The sequence below is a fragment of the Cyprinodon tularosa genome, unplaced genomic scaffold (genome assembly GCF_016077235.1).
Source record: "Cyprinodon tularosa strain WSP-4 unplaced genomic scaffold, ASM1607723v1 ctg131, whole genome shotgun sequence".
Lineage (NCBI taxonomy): Eukaryota > Metazoa > Chordata > Actinopteri > Cyprinodontiformes > Cyprinodontidae > Cyprinodon > Cyprinodon tularosa.
The window spans coordinates 120,370-132,766 of NW_024038126.1; the positions used below are offsets into that span (position 1 = coordinate 120,370).

General features: G+C 36.1%; 1 protein-coding gene and 1 gene segment (V, D, J or C); one reads left to right on the top strand and one right to left on the bottom strand.

Annotated features, from left to right (window-relative positions):
• The window catches only part of LOC119778253 (immunoglobulin lambda-1 light chain-like), a 15,639-nt gene continuing 3,242 nt past the window's right edge, over positions 1-12,397 (bottom strand). The window contains exons 3-4 of the mRNA XM_038277405.1: positions 1,338-1,371; positions 1-411 (exon numbers count right to left, since the gene is read on the bottom strand). Coding sequence (XP_038133333.1) covers positions 83-411; positions 1,338-1,371 — 363 coding nt within the window. The 3' untranslated portion in view covers positions 1-82. The remainder of the gene's footprint in view (positions 412-1,337; positions 1,372-12,397) is intronic.
• Positions 4,893-5,435, top strand: LOC119778255. The segment is given in 2 exon segments: positions 4,893-4,932; positions 5,025-5,435. Coding segments are annotated over 2 exon segments (375 nt in total).

The following is a 12,397-nucleotide window of genomic DNA, read 5'->3' on the forward strand; positions in this document are numbered from 1 at the left end:
ATAAATGTTGAAAAAACATTCTTTTTAAACTCTGGTTAGAAGCAAAACAATAAAGAAGCAGATTATAGATGATTGTGGTCCTCTACTGTTCTTCAGCAGGACATCCTGACTTGTTGATGGTTTTCTCTGCAGTCTGGGAGCCCAAAGACACTTTACAGGTATAAACCTTATTCATGTTCCAGTCTGATGTCTGGATGGAGAGAGAACTGCTGATGTGGAAAGTCTGGTCTGGTCTCTGAACAGCAGTGCTGGTAGAGATTCCACTGGTCACTGGACTCCCACCAACCAACCAGCTCACATCTGCAAAAGGCCCAGACTGACTGGACAGACAGAGCAGAGTGGCTTTGTTGGACTGTAGCTCAGCACTGGATGGAGGGAAGACAGTCAGGACAGGAGGAGGGAGACTGGAGTCTGGAAGGACATGGAGGACATTATCAGATAACACAATTACGTATGTAAGCAACAAAATAGCATAGTCATATTACAAAACCCATATATATTATATATAATGACACTTAAGCTCTTTAGCATTTTCTATTATTATACCAAGATTTATGAGCTTAATAAATTTGATTAGTCAGTAATTAAAAGGATACTGAGGATTTGTTCGACGTTATTCTCCAGTCAGTTGTGACTTATAACACAAGATAATGAACATGACATCACTATGAACGATAGAAAAACAATAATCATTTATGAAACTCTATATTCTTGTGAATTTACTACGGAAAAGGGTATATTTACAACCTCATTATCATTATGAGTTATTAGTTTTTAAGGGATGGTGGGATGTATTTTTTTTAATCAAAAATATAAAAATGTAAAATATGTGGTTTAATAAAAACTTGGGTTTATTTTCAAGTGAATGGTAAATTAGAAAAAAAAAATTATCCTATTAAAATTGCACTGTTAACAAATTAAATAGCAAATTGTATGATATCACTTGTTCAGTTTTTCTGAATCCTTATTGATTTAAGTTGCTTTAAAAAAGCACAATGCTGTTTCTTTTTATCGGCCTGTATAATTTAAATAGAACTATTTCTACATTATGTTGCTTCTTTCAGTCTCAGAAGGAAATAATCAATTTGTAAAACATGTTAAACTTATTTGATAGAACAGTATACAGCTTTTTGTAACAATTTTACATAATTTAGTTCAACGCTGTTTCAGTTGTATTAGATCCAGACGTTTTATCAAAGCAAAACAAAAGTACAAAAAATGACCAAAATATGTACTTTTACTCTTTAGATATATATATGTAAAAATAATCCTTGAACAATAAAACAGAAAATTAGAAAAAATCTTATTTTAAAGTAATCAAAAAAAAAATTCCTTACCTGTTACAATCAGCTTGGTTCCTTGGCCGAATACCACAGTGATTCAGTTTGTATACATGGCCGTACAAAAACCTCCTGATAGTCTCTGATCAGGGAGTGGAACTGAAACCTGCTGAGACCAACTTTCACTGAAAATATCTCATTTTCTTCATCTGTTTGCTTTTATTATAAAACACACACATTGTTCTCTGTAGACATGTTGAAACAGTAACATTTATTTTCTTTGTTAATAACTGTGTGCTGTGAACTGTTCAATCTTCATACATTTTATTAGTTATAGAGTTTGAGTCTTGTGTTGGTTTTTGTCACACTGTGAATCACTGTGATACAGCTTCATCTGCAGAGTCATCCCATGTCTGACAGAAATAAAGAGCAGAGTCTCCTGCCTCTGCCTGCTTAATAATAAACTGAAAATCTATACTTGAGGTGGATTTAGAGTTGAATCGGTTTGAAGAGAATCCTGTTCCAAAGTGGAGTGCCCTATTGGAGTGGCGAAAACTCAGAACATATTGAGGAACTCCACCAGGAACTTGTTTAAACCATCTGACTAAGTTTTGATCGTCTCTCTGAATGTTGCATTTTAAAACAACTTGTTGTCCTGTTGAAACCGTCTCAACAGGAGGTATCTGAGTCAGTGTTATCGCTGCATCAACATCTGGCAACAGAAGCAGGGAAAATCATGAGTAAAAGGTTTGCATGCGAAAATAGTCATGTTAAGATCTCTGAGAAGAATCTTACATGTTAGAGCAGTGACAAGACTGCAGAGGATCCCCACCATGATGTCAGTTTGTGGTGTAAAGGTTTGGTTCTGTCCAGCTGAAAGTTGAACTGAAGAGAGGAGAGAACCAGAGGCTTATAAAGAGACTGAGAAGAGGAGAATTGAGGGAGGAGGAAATTCATTAGACTAACAATGAGGTTTGGTATGTACAGTATTGTAAGCACTTGTTACATCACCCAATACGAAGTTTGCTTTCCTTTTTTGTAAGAAAAAAACAAAACAAAATACTTGCATTAAGGATAATGCATTTCTGTAATAACTCATGCTGATAAACCAGCCTTATTAATTTTAAAAAGAAGCTTTTGTGTATTTTAACATTTGTATTTATACATATGTAACATTACAACAGTATTGGAAAAGCAATGATATTTAAGTACTGAGGATAATAGAAATCTGAGCTCCCTTTCTGTTGTGCAGACGTACACAAAGGCAAACAAAAGATTTCTGCAGACTGTATCCGTGCAAGATTTCACTTTTTAAAACGGACAGGCAGAGATTGATACAACCAGGAAGCTTCAAACATGTTCAAAGAAAAGCTGAAGAAAATGTGACTGGTTTATGTTAAACTACACTCACTCTACTTTCATATTTTACAATATATGAATTTACTTATTATACATTTTTCTGATAAAAGGTCAATCCTTGATTTTAGTCCCTTTGATCCTTTTTTAGGATTACAGGGTTCTATGCTGTCAATCTATTTTCTCTGGATTTGAGTGGAAGACAAAGCTGGACAGGTGATCAGTTCCAGTCAGGATAAGAATACAGAATAAAAATACAACTATCAGAAATATTAACATGTTACCATAGAACTGACTACAGTTAAATCAAAATTTCTATTATTCAAACGAAAATAAGTTTTTTGGTTATTCAGAACTAGGGAAACAACTAACAATTATTATTTTTTTTTCAATTATTAAATTAATAACTATATGGCCAAAGGTTTGTTAGAGTTACAGTGATGATATATCCAAGATAAAATTTTGAAACATGATTGAAGCAGACAAACATTCTAATGACAATCAGATATATTATCATGTTGCCTTAGAATTTTAAGCAAGTTCTTGTTCTTTTTTATGAATATTAATATTTGGGAACTGCATGAAGCTACTTTTCCCTGTTATTTTCAATGAGTTTAACATGGAGTAGGAGGCACCTCATATAAGGGGAGAGCATGAGATTCTCTTGAGTTTTTAACCCTTATATGGAAAACCACCAATCAAGGACCCGATTCTGCAGACTGATCAAACGCTGAGACACTCTGTGGCTAACTTCAGTATCAAATTGCTGCATGTCTGCTAGCTGCTAGCTCAATCAAAGAAGGTTAGGAATCAGTTAAATAAAGGTTATTGATTTCTGACTGAGCAGATCATTTAATGTAACATTATTTTGCCAAATAATGTTTCATTTACCTACAGTAATACATGTGTTATGAATTGGTTTAAAAATGTTTCAGTTGCTCTAATTCTTCAAGATCACCTTTGGTTCTTTGGTTGGGAATTTAAAAATATCATAACTTCACAGCAGAATCAGAATCAGAAGAAGTGTTAATATAGGCAAATGTTACAAGTTAGCATTGAGCTTCAACCAGGTGTCAGAGTAAGCACGAGCCATCTAATATGGCATGGATTTCTTTCAAATACTTTGTTAGAGAAAAGATATTTTCAAATAGTTCCAAAGTTCAAATAGTTCTTCTGAAAAAGTTAATAAATAACATGGGCAGCACGGTGGTCCATGGGTTTGTATGAACTGAGTTTACATGTCCTCCCTGTGCATGCATTTGTTCTATGCAGGTACTCTGGCTTCCCCCCACAGTATACAAATCTGACTGTTATGTTAATAGGCTTCTCCTCCTTGTCCTAAGGTGTAAGTGTGTGCACGGTTCTGTGTTTCAGTGTTGCCCTGTGACAGACTGGCGACGTGTCCAGGGTGTACCCCGCCTCTGTCCCATAGACTGCAGGAGACAGGCACAAGCCCTACTGCGACCCTGACAGGACTAGACAGGACAAGATGGATGGAAATAATTTATTATGGGATAGTATCATGAAATATTGGATCCAAAACTGTGGAAGCAAAAACAGAAATTCCCCAGCCTAGATGCTAAACAGTAGAAAAAATATTCTTACTTGTTAGAGTCAGATCCTTGTGTCATATGTTTTTGTATTATGATTCTTTGAACTTTTAATAAAGGGTTTATGTTTTTCTTTTAATATTAAGATAAAATGATAACCTTGTTTAGGCCTTAAACATGAGCATCCAAGATTTTCATTTGTTTCTCAGTTTACATAAAACATAGATGAAGTAATTGACTTTATATAAAAAATAGTAGAAATATTAATTTTACCAATTTTTCCTCAGCTAAAGAGTAACATATGAAAAAAAACAATGATATAATCAAAATGAAGCACAATGTAGCCTTCAGTTAATGTATAAAAGGCAGAGCACCTCTTACAATGACATACTGCAAGTCTGCAACCTTAATCATTTATCAGATTATGTCAGATAGATATAATATGATAAATATGACAAGATAAATATTATATGATAAATATAAAAGATGTGTTTTCTACATATTAAAAAAACTTATCAGAAAACATATTTGGTCAAAGAAATGCCTCACTCCATAAAGTCTCAGAGCTCCTCCTCCTGTCTGTTCCTGTTAGTCTGAGTCCTCTGATAAATATCTCCTCCACCTCCTCTCCTCTAAACTCTCCCATCTGTCAGCAGTGAGGTCACCCTTAGAAAATACAAGATCATTCTCAGCACAAACTGACAACATGCTGGGGACCCTCTGCTCTCTCATCACAGCTCTAACATGTAAGCAGGATGACTTACTGCAGACTGGAGCTCCTGTTGGATTCATCAGTCTGCGTGTGTCTCTTAACTTTATGCCTTCTTGTTGTTTCCAGGTGTCAGTGGAGTGACTGTGGTGACACAGAAGCCTTCAGTTCTGACGGTGAGTAAAGGAGAGACAGCCACCATGGACTGTAACCTGGGGACTGTTACTGGCGCTGTTCAGTGGTACAGGCAGATCCCAGGAGGAGTTCCTCTATATATACTGAGGATTCATCATAGCTTTAGTTCACCAAGCTATGGGACTGGGTTCTCTTCTACAAGACACACTTCCACTCATCAGTCAACAACAGATTATCGTTTGATCATAAACAACATAGAAGAAGGAGACTCTGCAGTTTATTACTGTAAAACATGGGACAGCTCTGTTAATGAGTACGTATCACAGTGATTTACGCTGTGACAAAAACCTCGACACAAACACTTCTGCTTTTTCAGTGATAGTTCTCAGAGGACTTGGCTTATATTTGTTTAGGTATTCTACAGTTTCACATTTTAATGTATTTGGGGGGTTTGAACTACTTTTAAGCAATCCTTTAGATTTTTAGAGGTTGTTGATACTGTATAACCTTTATAGGAGCAAATATGATTTAATCATCTTTTTGCATTCTCTTAAAATCTCTCTGCAGTAGCAGCAACATTTAAAGGACTACAATGATCATTACATAGACTTTTTAACATGATCTATTGATATATCTTGCACATTACAAGCTGAAACGTCAATATTTACTCACATAAAGTTATTCAGAAAGTCCATCCATCCATCCATCCATCCATCCATCCATCCATCCATCCATCCATCCATCCATCCATCCATCCATCCATCCATCCATCCATCCATCCATCCATCCATCCATCCATCCATCCATCCATCCATCCATCCATCCATCTACAGAGAAATATTCTTTCTGAATTCAGAAAGTGCATAAGCAATTTTCAACATTATAATCATCTTTGAGGCATTTATTACAAATAACAAAGACATCAACACCAACATTAGTAGCAAACTCTGTCTCTCTCAGAGCTGTTCTTGGTCCAGCCACATCAAAGAGGGACCATCATGGAAAACCAGAAGCCAAGGTCCAGAATCTGCAGACTGATCAAACACTGAAACACCTGGTGGCTAACTGCAGAACCAAATTGCTGCATGTCTGCTAGCTGCGAGCTCCATCAAAGAAGGTTAGGAATCAGTTAAATAAAGGTTATTGCTTTCTGACTGAGCAGGTCATTTAATGAAACATTATTTTGCCAAACAATGTTTTATTTACCTAATATTTGAGTTATGAATCGGTTTAAACATGTTCCACTTTCTAAAGATTATTTAAAAAGCTTCTTGGACCACAATTCAAATTCTTCAAGATCACCTTTAGTTCTTTGGTTGGGCATTTAAAAATATCATAACATCACAGCAGCAAGAATCAGAAGATGTGTGAATGTAATGAAATGTAACATAACATTGACCTTCAACAAGTTGTCAGGGTTTACACAAGCCATCTAATATGGCATGGATTTCTTTCAAATACATAGAGGAGATATATTTTTAATAGTTTCAAAGTTCAAATAGTTCTTTCAGAGAAGATTCATAAATAATGTGGAATAAGAAGTTTTATCATGGTCGGGCTCAGACTGTCATAAATAGGAAACTTCATTTCTGTTTCACAGTAACTGAAGACAGTTTAACAATCTAATCTCAGATATTAGTCTAATGAATCTCCTCCTCCCTCACTTCTCCTCTCCTCAGTGTCTTTATAAGCCTCTGGTTCTCTCCTCTCTTCAGTTCAACTTTCAGCTGGACAGAACCAAACCTTTACACCACAAACTGACATCATGCTGGGGATCCTCTGCAGTCTCATCACTGCTCTTACATATAAAATTCTTCTCAGAGATCTTAAGGTGACATTTTCACATGCAAACCTTTTACACATGTTTTTTCCTGCTTCTGTTGCCAGATGTTGATGCAGCGATAACACTGACCCAGATACCTCCTTTTGAGACCGTTTCAACAAGTTTCAAGTTGTTTTAAATTGCAACATTCAGAGAGACAATTGAAACTCTTTCAGGTGGTGCAAACAAGTTCCTGGTGGAGTTCCTCAATATGTTCTGAGTTTCCGCCATTTTGATAGTTTACTGTCCTATGGAACAGGATTCTCTTCAGACCGATTCAACTCTAAATCCACCTCAAGTATAGATTTTCAGTTTATCATTAAGCAGGCAGAGGCAGGAGACTCTGCTCTTTATTTCTGTCAGACATGGGATGACTCTGCAGATGAAGCTGTATCACAGTGATTCACAGTGTGACAAAAACCAACACAAGACTTAAACTCTAAAACTAATAAAATGTATGAATATAAAACAGTTCACAACACACATTTATTAACAAGTCTCCATCTGGATTCAACTAAGCAAATAGGTACAAGCCCCCTATTGGATAATTACTGCATGGGATATTTACTGCATGCAATCATTTTTCAGCTGGCAACAAGTTATTTAACCCCAACTGGTGCAATGACTTGCTTCTCATTTCCTAAACAACCATGTCAAAAGACACATCCCTTGGTCGTGGAAAAGATGTTAGTCTGTTTGAGAAGGGTCAAATCATTGGCATGCATCAAGCAGAGAAAACATCTAAAGAGATTGCTACTAAAATTGGGTTAAGAACTGTTCAACACATTATTAAAAACTGGAAGGATAGTGGGGACCCATAATCTTCAAGAAAGAAATGTGGCTGGGAAAAAAATCCTGAATGATCGTGATCGGCGATCACTTAAACGTGTGGCTAGATCAAATCGAAGAAAAACAACAGTAGAACTTAGGGCTATGTTTAGTACTGAGAGTAAGAGCATTTCCACACGCACAATGCGAAGGGAACACAAGGGATTGGGACAGAACAGCTGTGTAGCCGTAAGCCTGATGGCACAGGCATATTGCAAGATGACAATGCCAGGATTCATCGGGCTGAAATTGTAAAAGACTGGTTCAGGGAGCATGACACATCATTTTCACACATGGATTGGCCACCACAGAGTCCAGACCTCAACCCCATTGAGAATCTTTGGGATGTGCTAGAGAGGGCTTTGCGCAGTGGTTAGACTCTACCATCATCAATGCAAGATCTTGGTGAAAAATTAATGCAACACTGGATGGAAATAAATCTTTTGACATTGCAGAAGCTTATCAAAACAAGGCCATGGCGAATGCGTGCCATAATCAAAGCTAAAGGCGGTCCAACAAAGTATTAGAGTGAGTGACCTTTTTTTTTGGTTGCGACTTTTTTTTTGGCCAGGCAGTGTAAATTGTACTTTGAAAATGTCTAAAGAGAATTATGTGTCTTTGTGTGTTTTGTAATAAAAGCAAAATATGAAGGAAATAAGATTTTTTTTCAGTGAAAGTTGGTCTCAGCAGGAGGTTTCAGTTCCTGTTCTGATGTCCTTAGAGTGGCTCCCTGTATGTCAGAAAATAGACTTTAAACTATGTTATTACTGTAATTCTGATTTTATTTTCCTTCTATTATTCCGTTTCATTCATATAAAGCAGTTTTGAATTTTCTTCGTTGTGAATTGTATTATAAAAGTAAACAACCTTTGCCAATAAAGAATATGAGCAGAGAAAACAAGGAGATCTTGAAACTCAAGTCAAGCAGCAAGAAAAATAATACAAAATACTTCCTGTCCTTTCGTGTCATATGCTTTTATATTATGATTCTTTGAACTTTTAATAAGGGGTTTATCTTTTTTTTTATATATATATATATATATATATATATATATATATATATATATATATATATATATATATATATATATATATATAAAGATAAAATTATGACCTTATTTAGGTATTAAGCATGAGCATCCAAGATTTTTGTTTGTCTCTCAGTATAAAACATAGATTAAATAAATGACTTTATACCAAAAATACCGGTAGTAGAAATATTAATTTTACCAACTTTTTCCTCAGCTAAAGGATAACATGTGAAAAAAACAATGATATAATCAAAATGAAGCAGTTTGTAGCCCTCAGTTAATGTATGAAAGGCAGAGCACCTCTTACAATGAGGGACTGCAAGTCTGCAACCTTAATCATTTATCAGATTATGTCAGATAAATATGATATAATAAATAAGACGAGATAAATATTATATAATAAATTACCATTTCTACAATAAAAGATGTGTTTACTACATGTTAAAAAGCTTATCAGAAAACATATTTGGTCAAAGAAATGCCTCACTCCATAAAGTCTCAGAGCTCCTCCTCCTGTCTGTTCCTGTAAGTCTGAGTCTTCTGATAAATATCTCCTCCACCTCCTCTCCTCATCCTCTAAACTCTGCCATCTGTCAGCAGTGAGGTCACCCTTAGAAAATCCAAAATCATTCTCAGAACAAACTGACAACATGCTGGGGACCCTCTGCTCTCTCATCACAGCTCTAACATGTAAGCAGGATGACTTGCTGCAGACTGGAGCTCCTGTTGGATTCATCAATCTTTGTGTTTCTCTTTACTTTATGCCTTCTTGTTGCTTCCAGGTGTGAGTGGAGTGACAGTGGTGACACAGAAGCCTTCAGTTCTGACGGTGAGGAAAGGAGAGACAGCCACCATGGACTGTAACCTGGGGAATGTTACTAAGGCTGGCCCTCGTTGGTACAGACAGATCCCAGGAGGAGTTCCTCTTTACATGCTGAGGTTTTATCATGACTATAGTTCACCCAAATATGATACTGGGTTCCCTTCTGCAAGACACACATCTACTCATCAGTCAAAATCAGATTATCGTTTCATTTGATCATCAACAACATAGAAGAAGGAGACTCTGCAGTTTATTACTGTAAAGTATGGGACAGCTCTGTTAAAGAGTACGTATCACAGTGATTTATGCTGTGACAAAAACCTCGACACAAACACTTCTGCTTTTTAACTGATAGTTCTTTGAGGGTTTAGCTTTTATTTATCTAGATCTTTTACAGTTTCAATCTTTTTTTTGAGGGGGTTAAACTATTTTTATTTTATTTTATAACCATATAAAATATGTCAAGAATGTACCCACACCTCTCGCCTGTAGACACCAGGAGATAGGCACCACAACCCTTTGTGACCCCGCTTGGGATAAGCATGACCAGCCCCGTAACCAGGATTGAGAACACTGAGGGCATGTCTTTGGTATTTTCCTGTTTTTTTTTTTTTTTTTTTTTTATTATTGTTATTTATTGAAATAACAATAATGATAATAAGAAATGTCCAACGATATGATGAAAATTGTTCTGACTTTAATTGGTGTAACGATCCGCATGCATTCTCATTTGTTTAAAAGTCCAAAATCTTAGGGTGACCAGACCTCTTTTTCCCGAACATGTCCTACTTTTCAGAGCTAAATAAATGTCAAAATCGGGAATTTTGGTTGAATACAGTGCAGTACATAGTCGAAACAAACCGGGCACTCAAACCGAGCCGTCAGCTCCGGGGCTAGTCCGGGAACCCCGGTGGACAGGGGCAGGGAGCCAGCCGAGGTAACAAAGGTTGGGTGGAGCTATCTGTTATCTGACGTTTTGAGTTTGTATTTTTTTCCTCTCTTGCTGCTCCTGTGTCCCGCCTCTCAGTGTAACATCATTGGATCTGTCGCTTTGAGACATCTGATTTGCAGTCGCATTTCATAGCGTACAAAGTAGCTACCTGGTTGGAGGAGAGACACACAGCAGCACTCAGTGAATATTAACCAGCAGCTACTTTGATGTTTAAGTAAAAGTTAGGAGACGGGTTGGTTAAAATAATTAGAGATGCCCACGAAAAATCAGTTCGTTAGACATACGGAGCTTTTTCAGCTAAAAATGGCAACAGATTGTAAATTTAAACATGTTGGTATTATAATGCAAGAAGCTTGAGAAAACAGAGTTTGTCCATGACTCCCAGGTTAAAATGAACATGTTTTCTTATTGAACAGACAGAATCAGACTGCAGGGCTTCTACATCTCTTTCAAAATTTGTTTCTGGCATCATCATATTAGTAAATAGGTTAATAAATCTTTTTAAACAGAGAGAAGCAGGGAGAGCTGCAGATTTAAAGGTGAAACAGATTTACTGGGATATGCAACATGCAATATAATATGTCCAAGTTTACTAGAATGTTTACAAGAAAAAAATATGCTATGCTTTCCATTTTTTTTTTTTTTTGATGGAATTGAAATTGTACTCCTAGGGATGCATGTTATATCAATATTGGCATCACAATCAGCCCTTATTAATAACTGTTTTCATGCATTGATTTTTTTCGGCCCTATATTTGTAATGCACTAAAAGGCATCTCTCTAATATCTATAAATACAAATATCAGTGTGTTGTGGTCTTGTTCTCTCAAAAATAGGAAAGCGTTCAATAAACATACGTTTGAGCTCATGTTTGGAAAATTAGCCTAATGAAAGTCACCACCCAAGTGTCCCCACCAACTTTCATCACAAAGTTACTCTCTTGCGGTGACAGTAGCCTGGACACCGGCGGCCCCGTGCTGATCTGGTCACCCTATTGTAATATATTATTGCAAGTAATTTGATTAATTTAGTGGGCCATGCACATGGTGATGATGGTGACAATAATAATGGTAGTAATAATAATCCAATATTAATAACAACAATAATATTATAGTATAATGATGATAATGATAATAATATTACCAACTCACTCACTCAAATACTCTAATTTTGTGAATTTTGGAATTAATAAACATGGTCATATTTACCTCCTTGATAGGCTTGTGATTTAACTCTCTTTATTCATGTTTCCAAAATATATTTTAGAAAGTCACCATATTAGGATGTTTTTTGTCAAGTAAGATTTATCCCAATATTTGACCTCAGTATTTCAAAAATCCTTGTTACCTCCCTGAGCGTGACGGAAAAAGGATGGATGAAGAGGAGACATTTAGAAAAAATGTATTGAGTTAATGGTGCTGATGCTTGCTTTCAATTAGTGATTAGAACCTTTGAGAGTTTGCAAAAAAATTGTAAAGCACAAAAAAAGAAAGATTAAATGTAGTAATAAGGTATCTTCCTGTGTGTTTAAATATCATTAAATGGTAGTTTTTCTAAAAGCAGAAGTAGATCTGTCAGAGGTTTTTGTCATGGTGTGAATCACTGTGATATGTTCTCCTTAGCAGAAGTCATCCCATGTTCTACAGTAATACACTGCAGTGTCTCCTGTCTTTGCCTGTTTTATAATAAACTGGTACTCTATATCTGATGTGGCTTTAGAGTTAAATCTGTCAGAGGAAAAACCTGCTCCGAATTCAGGAGAACTGTAAGCATGATAAAATGCTAGAACATACTGAGGAGTTCCACCAGGAACCTGTTTGTACCAACTGACATAATAGTTTTCAGGCTTCTGAATGTTACATCCAAGAACCACCTGTTGTCCTGTAGAAACTGTTTTAAAAGCTGGTGTCT